The sequence below is a fragment of the Macaca nemestrina genome, chromosome 18 (genome assembly GCF_043159975.1).
Source record: "Macaca nemestrina isolate mMacNem1 chromosome 18, mMacNem.hap1, whole genome shotgun sequence".
NCBI lineage: Eukaryota > Metazoa > Chordata > Mammalia > Primates > Cercopithecidae > Macaca > Macaca nemestrina.
Genome location: NC_092142.1, coordinates 29887880 through 29907202, shown reverse-complemented (window position 1 = coordinate 29907202; position 19323 = coordinate 29887880). Strand labels below are relative to the sequence as shown.

General features: G+C 41.7%; 1 protein-coding gene across 1 annotated transcript in view; it reads left to right on the top strand.

The window, feature by feature from the left end:
* Positions 1–19323, top strand: part of LOC105482982 (cyclin-Y-like protein 1B) — a 26944-nt gene extending 7621 nt beyond the window's left edge. The window contains exons 4-10 of the mRNA XM_071084469.1: positions 2332–2432; positions 5697–5732; positions 7776–7827; positions 8417–8536; positions 12606–12772; positions 17202–17364; positions 19189–19323. Of these exons, the coding sequence (XP_070940570.1) occupies positions 2332–2432; positions 5697–5732; positions 7776–7827; positions 8417–8536; positions 12606–12772; positions 17202–17364; positions 19189–19302 (753 nt within the window). The 3' untranslated portion in view covers positions 19303–19323. The remainder of the gene's footprint in view (positions 1–2331; positions 2433–5696; positions 5733–7775; positions 7828–8416; positions 8537–12605; positions 12773–17201; positions 17365–19188) is intronic.

The window sequence follows — 19323 nt, the reverse complement described above, 5'->3', positions numbered from 1 at the left end:
AGTATCTGAATGAGTCAATTTTCATTTTTCATAGTATATTTGTTTTTTGAGGCAATAAAAGTGTGTACATCGACACACACTGTTAATGTAAAGTATACATATTAATAGAATAGCTTAAGAAACACAAGAGTTTAGCTAGAGTTAAAACATTTCTACCTTGAAGGAAAATTTGGTCCTTCATATAGTAATATTGTTCAAAAACATCTGGCATTTTTGTTAAGAAGTAAGTGAATTTACAGTAAAAAGCATCTAAAACAAGCAAAATGGTGTTAGACTGTATGGATATTTCTGATTACTGGCTACAGGCAATTTTTAAATACTGTGTACTTTTTTTTTTTTGGAAACGGAGTCTCGCTCTGTTGCCCAGGCTGGAGTGCAGTGGCCGGATCTCAGCTCATTGCAAGCTCCGCCTCCCGGGTTTACGCCATTCTCCTGCCTCAGCCTCCCGAGTAGCTGGGACTACAGGCGCCCGCCACCTCGCCCAGCTAGTTGTTTTGTATTTTTTAGTAGAGACGGGGTTTCACCGTGTTATAAACAACCACTAGATCTTCTCCCTTCCCTGTCTTTTATGTACTTGTGGGAGGCCCTGACGGAAGATTGTGATAACATGATGCAGACAAGCATATCCCAACAGAAGGAAGGCAGGCTCATCTGAGTTATTTTTTAAAAGCTAAAATAATTGGTATTTTTTGGTTTTAAATAATACTGTTGATCTCTTCAACTATTTGGTAACTAGGATTTGGTTACTGCCATTATTTTTAAGAAAGAGCTTTTATTTATTTATTTACTTATTTTTTCAGACGGAGTCTTGCTCTGTCACGCAGGCTGGAATGCCTCAGCCTCCTGAGTAGCTGGGATTACACCCACCCGCCACCACACCCAGCTAATTTTTGTATTTTTAGTAGAGACGAGGTTTCACCATCTTGGCCAGGCTGGTCTTGAACTCCGGACCTCATGATCCATCCGCCTCAGCCTCCCAAGCTGCTGAGATTACCGGAGTGAGCCACCGCACCCGGCCAAGAAGAGCATTTTTTTTTAAACATAGATGAGGCAGTTTCCATATTGACTGTTGCGCTCTTGACAAATGAATAGATACTTTTAAAGTGTTTTAGAGATACTTCATTTTCTAGAGGGCTCGAAAGGTTCACTGTAACCTCTCTGATAGCACTGCAGATAGATTTTCACCGATCTGTAACTGTAGGAAGATTTACCTTCCAAATTGTAACTGATTTAAATAACTTGTCAAGCGCTTATTGAACACCTTAATTTCTCCAACATTCTGTGCTCAGCAGCTGCAGGTAGGAGAGGAAGGGCCCTCCCTCCCCTGGAGAGGCTTACTTTCTCATCAGAGGGATGCTCTGCAGGCAATTGCTATCATGTAACAAACGGTGAATTAGACTGAGGAGTACACAAAACCGGAAATGTTTTGTGGTGTGGCTGCTGCCAGAGGGATCCCAGAAGGCAGAGGAGGTGCAGCTTGCTGGGACAAGGGGGAAATAGCTATTCCGGGCAGAGAGCAGCATGAATGAGGCAGAAAAATGCCATGATGTGTGTCAAATAACTTACAAGATAAAATCAATCAACTTTTGAAATGAATGCAAAGTATTCTCAGAGGTTCTCATTTGAGTAATGTAAGAGCAGTCTTATGCAAACATGAAGTGAAAGTTAAATTCCCGAAGTTGTTTTCATCATCTCATTTTCAGATGTGAGAGAGTCTTAAAGCAGCACTTTTTCTATCTTCCCCCAAGGAAACAGGCCCAGAGAACCCTGTGGCCCCTCACTTGTTTGGTCACTGAGCCGCCCTGGCACACAGAGTCTCTGACTCTAAGATGCTGGTTCCATCACACTGTCTCTTGAATGAGCACACTTAGGATTAGCAATTTAGTGAATGTAGTATTAGGTCTTTATTTGCTGCAATAAAAATGGTCTTGTGCCAATGTTTTTTAATGTATGACGTTTTGTTGTAGTTAATGAATAATAGAAATAGAAAATCTCAGCTGTTTTTTTACTGCATAATTAAAAGAACATGAAATCTTATTTTAAACTTTTCCCATTATTTATAAAGGGAATTCGTAATAGAGCCAGGTTTGATGATTGGTATCATAGCAAGGGCAGCATTTTATAACCCATTCCTTGAACATCACCTGCGGAAGTGAAGCATCCCCAGTAAGTTTCCCATAGAGCTGCTCACGATACCACACTCAGGCAGGTCACAGGGCATAAGAAATATCTTAATGCTTTATTGTTGGACATTTTGACTAAGGAAAACAGCCCACACTTTTGTAAGTTCAGCCTACTATGACATTTTTCTCTATCTTCTTTCTCCTTCAGATACCTCCATGGCATCTTGATAGAAAATACAGCTCATGTTCCACCATATTGCTAGATAACAGCACAGTCAGCCAGCCTGATCTTAGACACACACTAGAAAGGTGAGTACAATGAGGCTGCCCAGGGCTGAGTGACAGACGCCCGTATGCTAAAAGCATCCCGGCCATCCTCTGTCATCTCAGCCATTTGGTTTCCCTTTTCAGCAAGCAGTTTAAGGAATTAATGTCAATGATATATGGATTGCTGGGACCTAAATATGAATTTTGTTTCTCTTTTAACCTTAGATGCTGTGTGGTAGAAGGGAAAGCCAGAGAGCAAATAAGCAATCCCAGAAATAGTGTAGCTATTTATTTGATGCATTTATGTTATGACAGTGTTGAACCTAATGGGAAGGAGAGGTGCTTTTTATTGGATGTTTCTGTGAAAAATTATTAGGCCTAAGACGTTGAGTATTACTTTGGAAAGTACTCTTGGAAGAAGGAACAGCTTGTCCTCCAGTGGTGCCATAGTGTATCTGCATTTAAATTTTCCCATCATGCATGAGCACTTCATAGGCCACAATCACACATGACTTTTCAAAATACCCTCAAAAGACGGGTTCAAGTTTCTTTAAAAAGTCACAACAGGCCGGGCACAGTGGCTCATGTCAGCACTTTGGGAGGCTGAGGTAGACAGATCAGGAGGTCAGGAGATCGAGACTATCCTGGCTAACACAGTGAAACCCCATCTCTACTAAAAATACAAAAAATTAGCCAGGCGCAGTGGCGGGTGCCTGTAGTCCCAGCTACTCAGGAGGCTGAGGCAGGAGGATGGTGTGAATTTGGGAGGCGGAGCTTGCAGTGAGCAGAGGTCGCGACACTGCACTCTAGCCTGGGCAACAGAGAGAGACTCTGTCTCAAAATAAAATAAAATAAAATAAAATTTTTTTTTAAAAGTCACAACAAAGCTCAGTTCCGCTGGAGATGTCCAGGGAACATTATTAACATCTCCTTAGATTATGAGTGTTGATTTTCAGGAAAACAGTTTGAGAAGTCTACCTTTGAATGTTAATGTCCTTATCCCTAACTTAACTTTCCAGTCTATAAACATGACTAGGTTACAAGCTTAATTTTGTTTCTAATGTACTAGCTTGTTAAGCTAATTTGTCAGTAACCTAGTCTAATTAAAAATGGTAAATTTTTACTCATAATAATGTCACTTTCCTCTCTCAGGTATAACAATTACTGAGATCAAATTCTGTTTCAGTAGGAACTAGACTCCATCTATGTCTAAAGCCCTGAGCTTTGGCCTCTATGGAGTCATCACTTAATGTTTGTATTCAGCCCTGAGTAAAACGGCACTCTGTTTTGGCTCAAGTCCCTGGTTTCTTCTGATTTCAAAAGATTCTGATGTTTCAGTACGCAATTCAAAAGCAGTTGTTAAGCTTCACCTTGCTCAAACAAGTAGAGGTTCTGCTTTTTCTTCCAGCGTCATCTAAGTCTTACAAGTTTTTCTAAAATATATATATTTTTTTCCTTTTTAGAGACGGGGTTTTGCTATGTTGGCCAGGCTGGTTTCAAACTCCTGGGCTCAAGCAATCCACCCAACTCAGCCTCCCAAAGTGCTGTGATTACAGGCATGAGCTGCCATGCCTGGCCTAGAAGTCTATTTTTGAAATACAGTTAGTTTTAATTTGCTCTCAAATTTTAGAAGGGATCGTTTGATATATTTACTTTGATTAAAGATTTACTGAGCAAATTAATACAGCAAATTGGCTTTTGAAAAATGTTTTTCATGGTTAGTAGTCCATTGTTCTCCAAGGGATGAGTGAACCATACTAGAATCACATATACATGTTTCTTCAAAATATATGTTTACAAACACATGCATCTTCCCAGCTCCACATTCCCTCCATCTCTGGGCACTCACAAGCCTTTTAGAAAAACGGTTAAGTATGTGAGGCATTGTTTTATGGATAAAAGCATCCCAGATGATTCTGACCTTAACCCTAACTCAGTCATTCCCAAACTTTGCTGCACATTGGAATCACCTGGGAAACTTTACCAACAACCCTGATGCCCAAATTACACCCAATGCCAATTAAATCAGAATGTCTCCAGCTGGCGGTGAAGCCATTTTAAAAGCTCCTCGGGTGATCCAGTGTGCATCAAACAAGGGGGCCACTGCTTCCTTTGCGTGGAGGAGTGATGGTTCTAACGTATAAATTACACGTTTTCCCTGTCATTTGCTCTTCTTCCTACCCATAGAGCCTTTCGTCTGTGCAAGTCATTTCTATGTATGTGTACATATGCTTAAATTTAAACCATACCATGGTGTTTTGTGAACACCTGCAGTTCACAAAAGCACTATTTGGGGACCTTGGGCAAATCAGTTTGAAGCCTTGGTTCTCTTATTTGTAAAATGGGTGTCATGTAAGGTTCAGTGGTCCTTTTCAGCATGTAACTTTAAGTTCTGTGATTTTGAAATCAATTTGGAGATGAAACTGTTTGAGGCACTATAGAAATATCCATCTTAGATGCTAATAATGTTGTAAGGCCTACTTTTTACAACCCAAATTTGCCTTCTCAAGTTATTGTGAGCCTCATTTTAAATGCTGAGGGCAAATGGAAGCACAGAACTTATCCAAGAAAAGCCCCTGTTTGCTGACACACAACATCTGAGGATGACTTAGGACCACAGTAACATACATCTGAAGAGTTGCATTTGTTCACTAATATTTTGTTTAAACGAATGTGGAAACACCTGTCATGAGTATTTTATGATGCAGTGTTACACTGTGTGTTTAGTGCTGCTTATTTCAGGATAGCTACAAGTGTCATCAATTTTTGTGTGCATTATGTTTACTAATAAATTTTCCGCTAATAATTATGCATAGGTGATTTTAAGTTACTTTATTTGGTATAAAGCACATTCATTATGTGCTTTTAGGGAAATAATGACAAATGGGTGAGTAGGTGATGGTGAACTAAATCAGCTGAAATGCAGGGCCTAGCCACTAAAAAAGCAAAACACTACTATATGGCCTAAATGTAAACATATGTACACATAGATGTGAGTGACTTGCACGGGATGAAAGGTTCTATGGGTAGAAGAGCAAGTGACAGGGAAAATATGTCATTATTTATATATAATAACCACCAGCAGAAACATCTTCTAACAGCATATTGCCTAGCATTTTGGTTCTCCTATTTTCACTATAAAGCCAGAGAGCTAAAACAAAAGAAAAGTGCTCATATAGTACTGTTTTGAACAAGAAGATTTCAGGGCCACTAAAAGAATTCCCTCCTCTCCTTTTAAAAACATATATTCAGGCCTAACAAATGATAAAATCAGTTCTTACAAATATGTTTCTTTCCCCTCCACAGTGTGACTTCGGCAATATATTACAACATAAAGCACAGGTGAGCTCTTTGAAAACCTGCCTTGTTACTCCAGCTCATCACTTTGTATAATGTGACACATGCTGTTAGGTTTTAACTATAGACATTATAAGCTGTAGAGTGCTTATCTTACAGCATTAAAGTGAATCATTTGTGGGGTTTTTGGTCTGCAAGAGTCTTTTAACCCTTAAATTATTGAGGATCTCAAAGTGTATTTGTTTATGTCTTGTTTGCAATTTATTGTAAAGAAGAAAGAAAAAGATGAACTAGCCTCATGCAAATATATAGTAGGAAAAAATGTGTATTTTTAAAGCTTTCAAGTAATTGTGGGTATCCTTTAACCACACCAAAACTTCACAAGTGCTGATTTATTAAAACAGTTATAATGGGATTGTACATATCAATGAATTCATTCCACTAATACTCATGGATCTTTCTTGTACAATAAATGGATCTTTCCCCTCATTGGCTTTTATAATATTATGCACTGGCTATTTGGAAAATATTACTTCATATTCATATATAGTGTCAAAAAAACTCACTTTCATAAGTATCACCATGATTATAAAAATGTCTTCAAATATTGAGATGCTGTCAAGCTCCCAGTAGTAGGTATGAGTTTTCCAAGTCCTGATTTTTAGCTTGAAAGCTTTAGCTTTATTATAGACAACAAATTCTTGTTATTTTCCTTGAAATGACAGACTCACTTGACTTCTTTTTTGAGAATGACAGTCAGTCATACTTTCAGATGGAAATGGTGTTCTGTGAAAAATTGGCTTGTTCAGCGCACAATTAAGTCACAAGTGCTTTTCTTTAACATGACTATACTCCAGTATGCAGAAGTGTTTTATGTGAACTTCCTACTTAGAATACCAAAAAGAGAGTTCAGGATTTAATAACACCATTATTTTTTACTGTTTCATCAAGGACATTATCAAGTGAAGCAGGCTACTTTAACAAAAACTGCAAGGGGCAGTGAAAAGTGGAATGAATACTAGTATAATTTGGCACCATGGCCTTTATTCATACTGAGAAGCGAGCAGTTTTACCCACTTTTGCTTTTATGAAATCATTACAAGTGTTGACAGTGAGAAAGCAAGCAATGTCTTAATACTTTCAGAAAGTAATAAATTATTCTTATGTTTTATTTTCAATCAGCTTCTCAGGTTGAATTAGTATTCTTATAAGAACATTTTGGGCCATAGGTGGTGGCTGACACCTGTAATCCCAGCACTTTGGGAGGCCAAGGTGGGAGAATTACTTGGACCAAGAGTTTGAGACTAGCCTGAGTAATGTGGCAAGACCCCATCTATATCAAAAAAGAATTTAAAATTAGCTGGGCATGGTGGTGTGCACATTTCATCCCAGCTACTTGGGAGGCTGAGGCAGAAGGAATGCTTGAGCCCAGGGAGTCAAGCCTGTAGTGAGCCATGTTTGTACCACTGTGCTCCATCCTGGGTGAAAGAGCAAAACCCTGTCTCAAAAAAAAAAAAAAAAAAAAGTTTTGACATCATGGACCTCCTAGGGAATCTCAGGGGTACACAAACCACATTTGGAGAACCACTAGTTTCCTAAGTGAGCACACAATGTGTTAGTTTTTTAAAGTTCATTCAAGACTGACCTGTTTTAAAATAAAAAGGCAATTAAGTTTATAACTCAAACTACTTAAACAAATATGATAAATGTATAATAAAGGAAGATTTGGGAAATCTGAATCTCATTCACATTTATTAAAAGTTCTAAACACTTTATTGGCAACCGCTACTGCTTTATAAAATGGTCTTGTGCTCCAGCATGAGGTCAGAGGAGTGAAAATAGATATAGTTTATTACCATTCCTGTTAGCAGTGGGGGTCAATATTTAAAGGCAAGTCTGGCTCATCAATGTAGACAAGACTTCACAGTTCAGGACATTATGTGCAAAAACTGTTTTGGTGAACGAATTTTACCAAAGCAAACAAGATGTATCTCCCTCCACCCTCCATGTCCTACTCCCAGCAGATACTTCACCAAGATGTTAACAATTCCCGAATTAATTTCTTAAATGCACGTTCTTATTTTATAGATATGCAAATAGATCTCTGGCTATTTTTGAAGAGTCAATACATCCACTTTCAGTAAGTGTCACTTTCTTTGAGGTTCTGTTTTTGTCTCAGAGTTGTATGTAGTTCATGCTGAAGTCAAAATCACCCACCTTTAAGTCTTGCCTCTGTTGTGTTTAATCATCTTATATAAGGAGTGTTGTCAATTGGGCATGCTGGAGCAAGAGCTGACTTGCAGCTTTGTTTAATTAGTGCGCTAAGGGGAGTAAATATACCATGCAGATAACAAAATGTGTCATTTAAAAAAATAATTTTCGATAGCAGTAAACAATATAAGTATTTGTAAGTAGTCCTAACACATATGCACAATCTCTGTGAATAGAATTAGAAAACAACTTAAATTTAAATCAGTTTAAATGCTATAAAAATTTAAAAACTTCCTTCTTCAGATATATGATAGCCACAGGACCACCTTAGGGCCTATGTTTGCAGAAAACCAAAAATATTTTAAGATCCTGCTGTTTATATTTCTAAAATTAAAAGACATTTGTCCCATCAAAATTGTTGCAAGGGACACGTGGGCACAAATGTGAACATTGCCATCTTAAGAGGTCTAAAAAGTTTTCTTGAGTGGATATTTATATTGTCTTTTTTCTTCTTTCAGCAAGAGAAGGCTCCAGGGAAATCCTTCGAGCATGATCCCACACGCAACTGTATTTTCAGATATTTCTGTACTCTTTTTCAAATCATAAAACTAACAGCTCCATGTGCCATCGTAGCTTTGGTAAGATATTTCTTATCTAAAAAGCATCTTTAACAACTGGTCTCCTACACAGCGTATGGCCATGTTTCTAACCAAAAGTAGATTCCTGAAATTATCATCAGATCTTTTAAGAGAAACCTGTGCAAGCAAAGTAAATACACATATTTGAGTTTAATCATCATCATGGTTTAAAATGATGCCATTGCTTTTCTTATCACAGAATAATTGCTATTAAAGGCAGCAGGAGAGATTTCTGGTTTCTCCCTCAACAGATTCCAATGTAGGTCTAAGCTGAGTCCCAGGCCATATTCCCCATGTAGGTCTAAGCTGAGTCCCAGGCCATATTCCCCGGGCACTTCTGATGCATGCTGTGACTGGGAGTCTGAATGCTTTGTTGTTCCTGCTGACCTCTTGTGCCTGCTTCCGGAAATAGCTCAGGAATGTGGTACCAGTAAGACTTGGACACACGCTTTGCTAGATAGCCTGCTAAGCCGTGGCTGTGTTCTCACCTCTACATCATTCTCACACAATTCCTGTGGTGAGACTCATTCTGAATATGAATTCCTCTTCAGATGACTGGGATTGGTTTACCCCTCCCCACACTAACCTGTAGAGGAATGTCAACCACACAGCCAGGAGATAAAAGATACCCTCTCCTTTAGCATCTGGCTAGAGCTTAGAAAAGAAGGCTTCTGCTAGGCACCTGCATAGAAATCCCTCCGTGGGATTGGATCAGACATAGGCCTCTTCATTGAGCTGCAGGCCCTTTGGAATTTCAGCACATGCTGGCGGGAAGCAGGAGTGGAACTTCCAGCTGGAGAGAGAGAGAGCTGAAGCTGGATTGGAAGAAGGGGGAGTTCACTGTAGACAGGCTAAATTTGGTGTGCCTGTAAGACAGCAGAGTGGCCGTGTGCAGTCAGCATTTGGATCTATGGCACTGGAGCATGAATCTGAACTGGAAATAAGGAATGAGGAGTAAGAGTACCTGCTTCTCTTGAGCAGGTACTTGAGCTGGGCACAGTGGCTCACACCTGTAATTCCAGCACTTTGGGAGGCTGAGGCAGATAGATCACCTGAGGTGAGGAGTTTGAGAGCAGCCTGACCAACATGGTGAAACCCTGTCTCTACTAAAAATACAAAAAATTTGCTGGGTGTGGTGGCAGCACCTGTAATCCCAGCTACTCAGGAGGCTGAGGCAGGAGAATCACTTGAACCCAAGAGGCAGAGGTTTCAGTAAGCTGAGATTGTGCCACTGCACTCCAGCCTGGACAATGAGAGTGAAACTCTGTCTCCAAAAAAAGAGAGTAGCTGCTCAAATGCAGAGAAAGTATGTAGAATGAAAGTGGAGAAGCTGGGCATGGTGGGACACACCTATAGTCCCATCTACTCAGGAGGCTGAGGCAGGAGAATCACTTGAGATCAGGAGTTTCTGTCCAGCGTGGGCAGCATAGCAACTCCCCATCTCTAAAAAGGAAAAGAAAGGAAGATGGACAGAAGATAGCTCTGTAAGGACTACCGCATGTAAGGGACAAGCCCCCAGTTAAGTGGCTAGAGTGGGAGGAGGAAAAGCAGGAGAGGATAATAAAAGAAGAACACAGGTTCAAGATAGGAAAGACTGTGGTCACAGTGCTAAATGCTGCAAGAAGTTGTCCGTTCCATAAACACCCGCTGGATGCCGACCCTGTCCCACTCTCCTAAGTGCTGGGGTAGAGAAGAGGACAGGTTGAACACGGTGCTTGTCTTTATCAGCTTATGTTGTAATGAGTAAAGCATTTTTTTAGATTATGGAAAATAGCAAAACAATAAAGCAGGATAAAGAGAGAGTGACGGGAGGGGCTCACTATTTCAGATAGAATGATCAGGAAGAGCCTCTCTAGAGGGTCACATTTGAACAGTGACCTGACTATAAAGCAAGGACAATAAGGAGGGCTGGCATGACAGGCAGTGGGATGAGTGCCAAGACTGAGACAGGAACACATTTCATGTGTGTTCAAGGAACAAACAGCAGGGGCCCATGTGGTGAGAGGAATGAAGGAAAGAATGGAAGAGATGAGGCCACACAGGCAGTGCCACGGCTCACAGAGCCCTTTGGCTTGCAGGCCATGGGAAGAAGTTCAGGTTTTACTCCAGTTTGATGGGGGCACTCATGGCAGATCTTGAGCAGGGGAGTGCAGTGTTCTTAATTTAAGAGGTGATGGCGACTGCTTTGGGGAGAGTAGACCGCAGTTGGGAGGAAGGTTGGGGCAGAGAAGAGGATAAAGAATCAGCTAGGGTGATGTAGATGAGCCGTGACCCATGGCGGCTCAGAATCTGAAGCAGGCAGCCTACCAGTGAAGGTAGGGACAGAGGGATTGCACACAGATTGAAACAGGGTAACTCACATGTAAGTATTAGTCCCCAGGAGCTCGGCCAATGGCAATTCCCTGGACAAGAATAAGGCTAGCTTGGGGAGTGGAGACTTGGGGTGAAGGGCTCTGGTTTGTAGGTGTCAAGACTCTGAGGACCTTGGCAAGAGGAGTCTCAGGTGAGTGATGGGGTTGGGTGAGGTGGGTTAAGGAGAGATGGGAGGTGAGGAGCTGGCAACAGGGCCTGATGCTGTGAGCAAATGAGAGGATGCCTCTGGGGAGCTGCGGGGAGCAGAATGGGAACAGGACACACACTTGTATTAGGGGAAATCTCTGGCAGAGAGGGAGAAAGTCTTCAAGAAGAGGTGATTTGGGGAACAGTGTTCTGCAAAAGTGGGATGGGATCCACCGTGCTGATAGAAGAGTTGGTGTTAAAAAAGGACCTTTCTCACTGACCCAGGAGGGCAAGTGATATTAGCGAGTGTCAGCAAGTACAGCTTATCAGTAAAGGTGACAGGAGGCTGAGGGCTCGCCAATACTGTTTAAGTGCTCTCTAACGAGTCCCATGGAGTTGAACCCTGGGAGGGAGGGTCATTCCTAGGATACCCAATCGTGCAGAGTTAGGGGGAAAGGGAGCAGAATCTCTCATAAGAACATATCACGTTCAACAGCCATCTGATTTTGAAAACACAGTTGAGTTTGGAGAACATTGCCCGATCTGAGCCGCCAATCTGATAACCTTCAGACAATGAATGAACTCTCTTAAAATGAACTATTTTCCTTTGGTCTTGATACAAAAACATCAAGTAACACAGAGACATACTGTTCTGCAGAGCACCCTCTGGGGTAGCAATGCCTGCCAGCTCACCTCTGTCACCTTCACTCAGCTGGTCCCTCACCCAGTTCTTTATAGGACAGAAATTGGATAAACAGAAAATACTTCCTGAGGTTGTCTCACAAACTGCTTGGCAGGTTGAGAGGAACCCCAGGGAAACAGAGGCCGACAGCTGTCTCTGCCTAAAAGCCAACCGAATTGACTGAATGCAGATACCGTAGGACAAGAAATGAGTTTTCATGAAGTGATTGTGGAGATGTGGAAAATAGGGGCTGTGAGCAGGACCCTCCTTTCATACACATGCGTTCCTTATCAAGCACTGAATATGCGAACTATTTCTCAGCGACAGAGACCTGCGCTTGTCATGCTGTCTGCATGGCAGGCATTGGGAAGTGCTCTTGACCCGCAGTTCCTCAGCTGGTGTCCCAAGAGCTGGTTAGTTATTGTGAAAAGGAGAAGACAGCAGTGTTCTCAGTATCACTTGGGTGTTACATTTTCAAGCATGGCACACCTGTAAAATTCCTATCTACCTGCCAGCCAGCTGTGACACTGCACACGGAAGGCACTGGAGTGTTGCTTGAACAACTTAATCTGCACTGGGCCTGAGTTTGTGCTGCCTTTCATGAGTGTGAAGGGGCTGACGGTGCCTCTCTTCATGCCCACAGGGATGTCCAGTCATCCCTGTGACCGAAATTGGGCTGGAAATGTCTATGGGCAGAGTAGGCTGCAGAGGTATCTGACTATGACTGTGATTTGGCCTCTTGCTTTGTCTGAGCAAAGTCTCTGCAGAACATAAGAATAAAAGGCACTTACTTTCTGGTCAAAACCAGAAGAAATCTTTCATTCTTAAATGTTTGTATCACCACACTTAAACTGAACTGAAATCAAAGAGCAGTGCTCTATTTTGCAGGTGTACATCGAACGACTTTTAACTAGTGCTAACATTGATCTTTGTCCTACTAATTGGAAAAAGATTGTCCTTGGAGCCATGCTTCTTGCCTCCAAAGTTTGGAGAAGTCGTGGTCTGTGCAGTGTGGATGACAGCCAGAATCCCAAGGACATTGCAGTTGAGAACATGTGAGTTTGTAAGATTTTGGCGAAATGTGTAACCAATTTCCCTACCTCATTTGCTCTCCAAGTTAACATTGTAGAAAATACCTTTATAGGTTTCATTGTGCAGACAAAGGAAATAGGCATAAGGCCACAGACTTCTCTCTATCCAGCTTTAGTATAACAGTTTATATTTTCTGGCATTCATGGGTAGGTCTTGATGTGTTATTGTTGTAATAACCTCCTGGATAAACTGAAAAGTATTTTTCTGATTGTTTTTTGGCAAAACTCATACAAGTGTACTATCAGAATGACACAGTACGGTAAATATCTTTACAGTTTTTTAGAAGCTATCTGCCAGTTTCAGTCCCTTTTTAAGGGGAAAACACCTGGCCTTTGAAATAATTGGCCACTGTCAAGGTCTTAAGGACTCTGGACTATGGAGAAGTTATAGCTTCAACCTAAGACACCCATTGTGAAGTTGCTTTTGCTGGTCCTTTCCTCCCCCTTTTTTCTGAAGATCTGTTTTTATAGGAACCTTGAGATAGGAAGTTAAATAGCCACAGATTCCTGTGCCCTGGCCCCTCCCCATTGGGAGTGTTGCATGTGTTTGGAAATCAGCCTGAGTTAGAAGCTCCAACGTTCACCTCCTACAGTGTAAGAAGCATTTCTGGGGCATCTCCCCATGCCCACTACACTCACAAGGCTCCATGAGTACTCAGACATCCGCAGCAGCACACTGGGGTCTGGAGTTGTCCATGAGAGTGCGAGGAGCCTTGCAGAGTCATGGAGTTCCTCCCAGATGCACCAACATGACACTGAAACACAGCTTCACCAGGGCTCCCTTCCAATCCTGCCTCATGACTGCTATGAAGGGACAGGCCCTGGAGCTGACAGGCAGGGTGAGCAGGGAGGCGTTTCCAGCAGAGCCTTCCTGGGTGCCCGCTGGACAGTGAGGACAGCTGTGCAGGCTGCATCTGTGCAAGACAAGGGAGCAGCTCTTGTTCACATTAAGCAGCAGCAGCAGCAGATCAAGATCATTCCAGGCAGTGGCTCAAGTTAGTTTTATGACCTTTGTCCATGACTCCAGATAATACTATCATTCTGAATCACCTCAGTGTATGTCTGCAATTGCAAATATAGTGTCTATTGTAGATATACCTCAGTGTATATCTACATTTAAAAATGACCCCTTTGTGGCTGAGCTCGGTGGCTCATGCCTGTTATCCCAGCACTTCAGGAGGCTGAGGTGAGTGGACTGCTTGAGCTCAGGAGTTGAAGACCTGCTGGGTAACACAGTGAACCCTATCCGTACAAATTTTACAAAAAAAAAAAAAATTTGGCCGGGCAAGGTGACAGGCAGCTGTAGTGATCCCAGCTACCTGGGAGTCTGAGGTGGGAGAATTGCCTGAGCCTGGGAAGTTGAGGCTGTAGTGAACTGTGATCACATCACAGCACTCCAGCCCTGGGTGATGGAGCCAGACCCTGTCTCAAAAACAAAACCAAAAACCTATTGTTGACACTACTTTGCTAATAGTGTAAACCAAGTGATCGTGGTGGTATTTCTGGTAGCCATTTTAGCAAAGAGTGTGACAGCAAATGAACTTGAAACTAACAGAAGTACTTTGGACACTGCAAACACTAAAGTGGCCTTGATCATAGTCATCAATTTGCAAACTGGTCCCTCAAAGGAAGCAAGATTTGTGACTGCCTGAGTTCTCCTCACCTGCTGCCTAGCCAGAGCTGATTTATTAAGACAGGGGAATTGCAATAGAGAAAGAGTTTAGTTCATACAGAGGCAGCTGTACGGGAGATCAGAGTTTTACTATTACTCAAATTAGTCTCTCCAAAAACTCTGGGATGGTTTTTTAAAGAATAATTTGGTGGATAGGGGGTCAGAAAGTGGGGAGTGCTGATTGGTCACATCAGAGATGGAATCAGAGAGAGGTGAGCCTGTCCTCCTGCACTAAGTCAGCACCTGGATGGGGGCCACAAAACCAGATGAGCCAAGTTTATTGATTGGAGTGGTGCCACCTGATCCCAATACAGGGCCTGCAAAATATCTCAAGCTCTGATCTTAGGTTTAACAATAGTGATGCTATTCCCAGGAGCAATATGGGGAGGTTCAGACTCTTGCAGCCTTCAGCCACATGACTCCTAAACCATAATTTCTAATCTTGTGGCTATTTGTTAGTCTTGGAAAGGCAGTCTAGTCCCTAGGCAGGAAACAGGTTTGTTTTGGGAAGGGGCTGCTACCGTCTTTGTTTCAAAGTTAAACCATAAACCAAGTTCATCCCAAAGTTAGTTTGGCCTTTGCCTAGGAATGAACAAGGACAGCTTGGAGGTTAGAAGCAAGATGAAGTCAGTTAGATCAGCTCTTTTTCACTGTCATGATTTTCTCAGTTATAATTTTTGCAAAGGCAGTTTCAAATTTGTAATCATGAACACTTAGTTCTACCATCATGACAGCTGAATTGTTCTCAAAACCTGCAGCTAAGCTGGCTGGGGCTCTGAGTTCTAGTCACAGGATCAGAGCGCATGCAGGGATATGTGCAGGTTCCACAGAAGTGAGCTCCAGGAGCAGTGGGGGCAGAGCCCAGCTCCAAGAAGACCAGTTCCAAACAGTGCTGTTGCTGTGTGAACGGAGAAACACCAGGAGCTATGCTCCGAACAGGCTGCTTCTGTTTATGATCTTGGGAAGTTGAAAAGCATTACGTCAAAGTGTTTAATAGACATTTGTCTCAGCCCCCTGCTGTGGACTGTTTGTAATGGTCCCATTTTGAATGTAAATGTAATAGTTAAAAAATTGGTGTCCATCAGATTTTTCTTAAAACTTTCCAACATCTATGTGTCTACCTAGAATATATTTCCTTTCTAAAGAGTAAGTTAAACTAAGTAGCCGCTATTTGGAAAATTTGCTGTGTCTGTAAAGGGTATGCTATTCAAACACCTAGCCATTTTAAAAAACCACAAAGCCCAGAAGATGCATATTCTATACACAGAATGCTTTTCTTCAGGATTAAATTTCTATTAATATGTTAATGCTGTGAAGTACTGTATTTCTACACAGTTACAATGTACGAGTGAAGAAAATAAAAAGGGATCGTGAAGTGCCTTTAATTCCTGTAATAAGTCTAGTCCTGATTAGCTATCTATTCATGTATTATTTGAATTATACATATAATTCAAATTATATATATATACTTCAAATATATATATTTAAATTTCTATAGACTTATGGACATGTGAACAGAAAATTAATTTTGGAAGTAGGTTCAACTGGGTTTTAAGTTCAGCAAATGAGATCACCACATCTTGGCTCATGATCTAACTGTCCCCCTTACAGGAGAACATCAAGCATTTGTTGACTTAGCCAGTGGGTAAAATATTAAAATTTTCAAACCAAGAAACCAAATGTATTGTTCAGATACTGATCATTTTTAAGCAATTAACTCATTACAGGGATTACTATGAAAACAGCCAGATGTACTCTGTGTACCTATTAATTTAGCCTTGGTGAGGGCGGCTAGATGACCATGTGGCAGAGGATGGCTCCCAGCCCTTTCCTGTTCCACTGCATTCAACTCCCCCACATCCCATTCTGGCCAGGGGTGACAGATGCTGAGCACTTCAGGGTTGCATTCCCAACTCAGGAGCAACACTGCGTGTGTAAGGTCAGGGCCCTACTAGAAATCACATCATAAAACGGGTTTAGTCTAGCCAAAATGTCTCTCCTTGATTTTTCTGCCTTTGAAATTAAAGAATATCCTTGCCCTGTCATAGTGGCAGTTTCAACTCTTCATAATACTGAGGTGAGCAGCAACTTGAGTTATGCCCCCTTGACATAGCCTTGTGTGCTGGAGCAGAGGGAAGGGGATTCTTTTTGCCATGGAATGTAGCTTGCTCAGGTATTTATTTGGGATGAATCCTTCTTGTAGCCTTAGAGTTTTCCTCCTCTGAGATAATAGGGTGGCTCTCCATGGGTCCATTTGTTGCTGTGGTGATGTGCCCAGTCCTCCTGTTAGTGCTTCTCTACTTCAGTAAGCCCCTTCCTGTTATCGTCCTGGTAAAAATGCCTGGAGGTCCTTCAGAGCTAATAAATGGCACCCATCATGCCTGTCATGTGATTGCTATTGCGGGGCTCATGAGTGAGCATGGAGTCTGAGTTGTGCAGCTGCCCTAAGGGAACTCTGAAGAATGAACCCCGAGTCCGCAGCAGGAGTACAGAAGAGGCTTCCACCTTTCCCTCATCCCAAACTTGGGGTGCTGGGATGCAGAAGAGACCCCAAGCAGCTGTGTCTTGTTTGGACATCAGTGTAGGAACCCGACCAGGCAGCCTTTATTTGTTTCAGAACAGAATTTAGAGCATCCTAGTAGCTCAGAATGATATTTTTAAAGATAACCCACTTGACTAGAATTGTCCTACGTTGGTTTTATTGTGTTTCTTCTCCCCCAGGAGCAAGATGGAGAAGTGTTTCTTGGAGCTACTTGAGTTTAATATTCATGTATCTGCCAGTGTCTATGCAAAATATTACTTCGACCTGCGTGCCTTGGCAAATGACTATGACCTGTACTTTCTATTTACTTTTCTTCACAAAGATAAAGCACAGAGACTGGAGGTAAGGATGTGAAGTCACTTATTGGAGTTTTTCATTGGCCACAAAAGCCAACATCTGTTACAAAATCATATTAAGTAGTGATTAGGAAAATGAAAGCCTTAAAATTAACAGACAAAAGAGCTTATTTCTTTGGCATCGTATTGCTTATCTGTTATGGTTTATAGAAGGATCCATATTCTTAATTAATTAATTAATTATTTTGTTTTTTGAGATGGAGTTTCACTCTTGTTGCCCAGGCTGGAGTGCAATGGCGCGATCTTGGCCCACCGCAACCTCCGCCTCCCGGGTTCAAGCAATTCTTCTGCCTCAGCCTCCCGAGTAGCTGGGATTACAGGCATGCGCCACCACACCCAGCTAATACTGTATTTTTAGTAGAGATGGGGTTCCACCATGTTGGTCAGGCCGGTGTTGAACTCCTGACCTCAGGTGATCTGCCCACTTTGGACTCCCAAAGTGCTGGAATTACAGGCATGAGCCACCACACCTGGCCAATGATCCATATTCTTAAAAAATTATTGATATTCTTTCTGCTATGACCATAATTCAGAATATTTTTAATTAAATTTAATCTGATTTTAATGGGTTTTGTTTTTAACCTCTATGCATTCACACAACAATACGTGAATAAATGCAATTGTATTCCTAATTATATCTACATACACAATGCACTTACCACTCTTGACTGTCTTTTACTTACACAGTTTGGAAATTTATGCCATTGTCTACTGTATATATCATGATGCAGTCCCAGGAGTTTATTAGACAAAGCAGTAGTGGCTGAGAGACTTGTACTTAGACTGCATAAGGTGCCAGTGTTTCAAGTACTGGCTGTAGGAAGGACATGGGCAATGTAAGATTTATGGCTTATGACCCTCAGTGAGTATACAGGAAAATAACAACTGAAATCGACATATATAAAATTGGCACTTTCTCTGGTATCTTGGTGGTACTTTAGAATAATACATTTTTCCACCACAGTGTGCATATAAGTAGCACCTTATGGTGCTTCAGTCGTTAGACTTCTTGGATGTTCCAAAATAGCCCAGCACACACCTGTCTCATGAAAATTTGCTTTGAATATATAGTAACTAATAAAGATGGCATAGAATTTGAATCACTGAGTAAATTGATTTTTTGGCACAAGTGCATGTTTATTATGTTGAAGGAACAAGTGCACAGGTAACAGATGATATTGTTAGGATCGTGTCACAATACTCTTGAAATCTTTGGGAGGCCTATTTTATTTTTTATGTGACTGTATCATCAAGTGATGAACCCAATTTTAAAATAACTTAATAAAGTAAGTTCCTTTTGGCTGTGGCAATCTATTCATAGCCCTTAAAGGAGAGTAGCATCCTCAGAACCTGGCAGTATAAACCTCAGCCAAAGCAGTTGCAGGGGAACCATCTAAAGGAATCTGTATGTGTGGCTTCTTATCAGTGATGCCTTTTATAAAAATGCTGGAGCCTGGCCGGCCGCGGTGGCTCACTCCTGTAATCTCAGCACTTTGAGAGGCCGAGGCGGGTGGGTCACAAGGTCAGGAGATCGAGACCATCCTGGCTAACACAGTGAAACCCCATCTCTACTAAAAATACAAAAAATTAGCTGGGCGCAGTGGTGGGTGCCTGTAGTCCCAGCTATTCAGGAGGCTGAGGCAGGAAAATGGTGTGAACCTGGGAGGCAGAGCTTGCAGTGAGCCGAGATCGCACCACTGCACTCCAGCCTGGGCGACAGAGCAAGACACCATGTCAAAAAAAAAAAAAAAAAAAAAGTTGGAGCCCTTTTTAAAATTGTACCTGTTTTCTCTCTGATTTACTTTCCTAGGCTATGTCACGGCTGTGTGAATACAAAGACTTGCATCGAGATGCAGCTGCAATGAAAAGGGCTATCAGCATGAACTTCATTGGTATTCGGTGCTCTAATGCCATCTTATCTTAAAGAGAGAAATTAGCCTTAAGA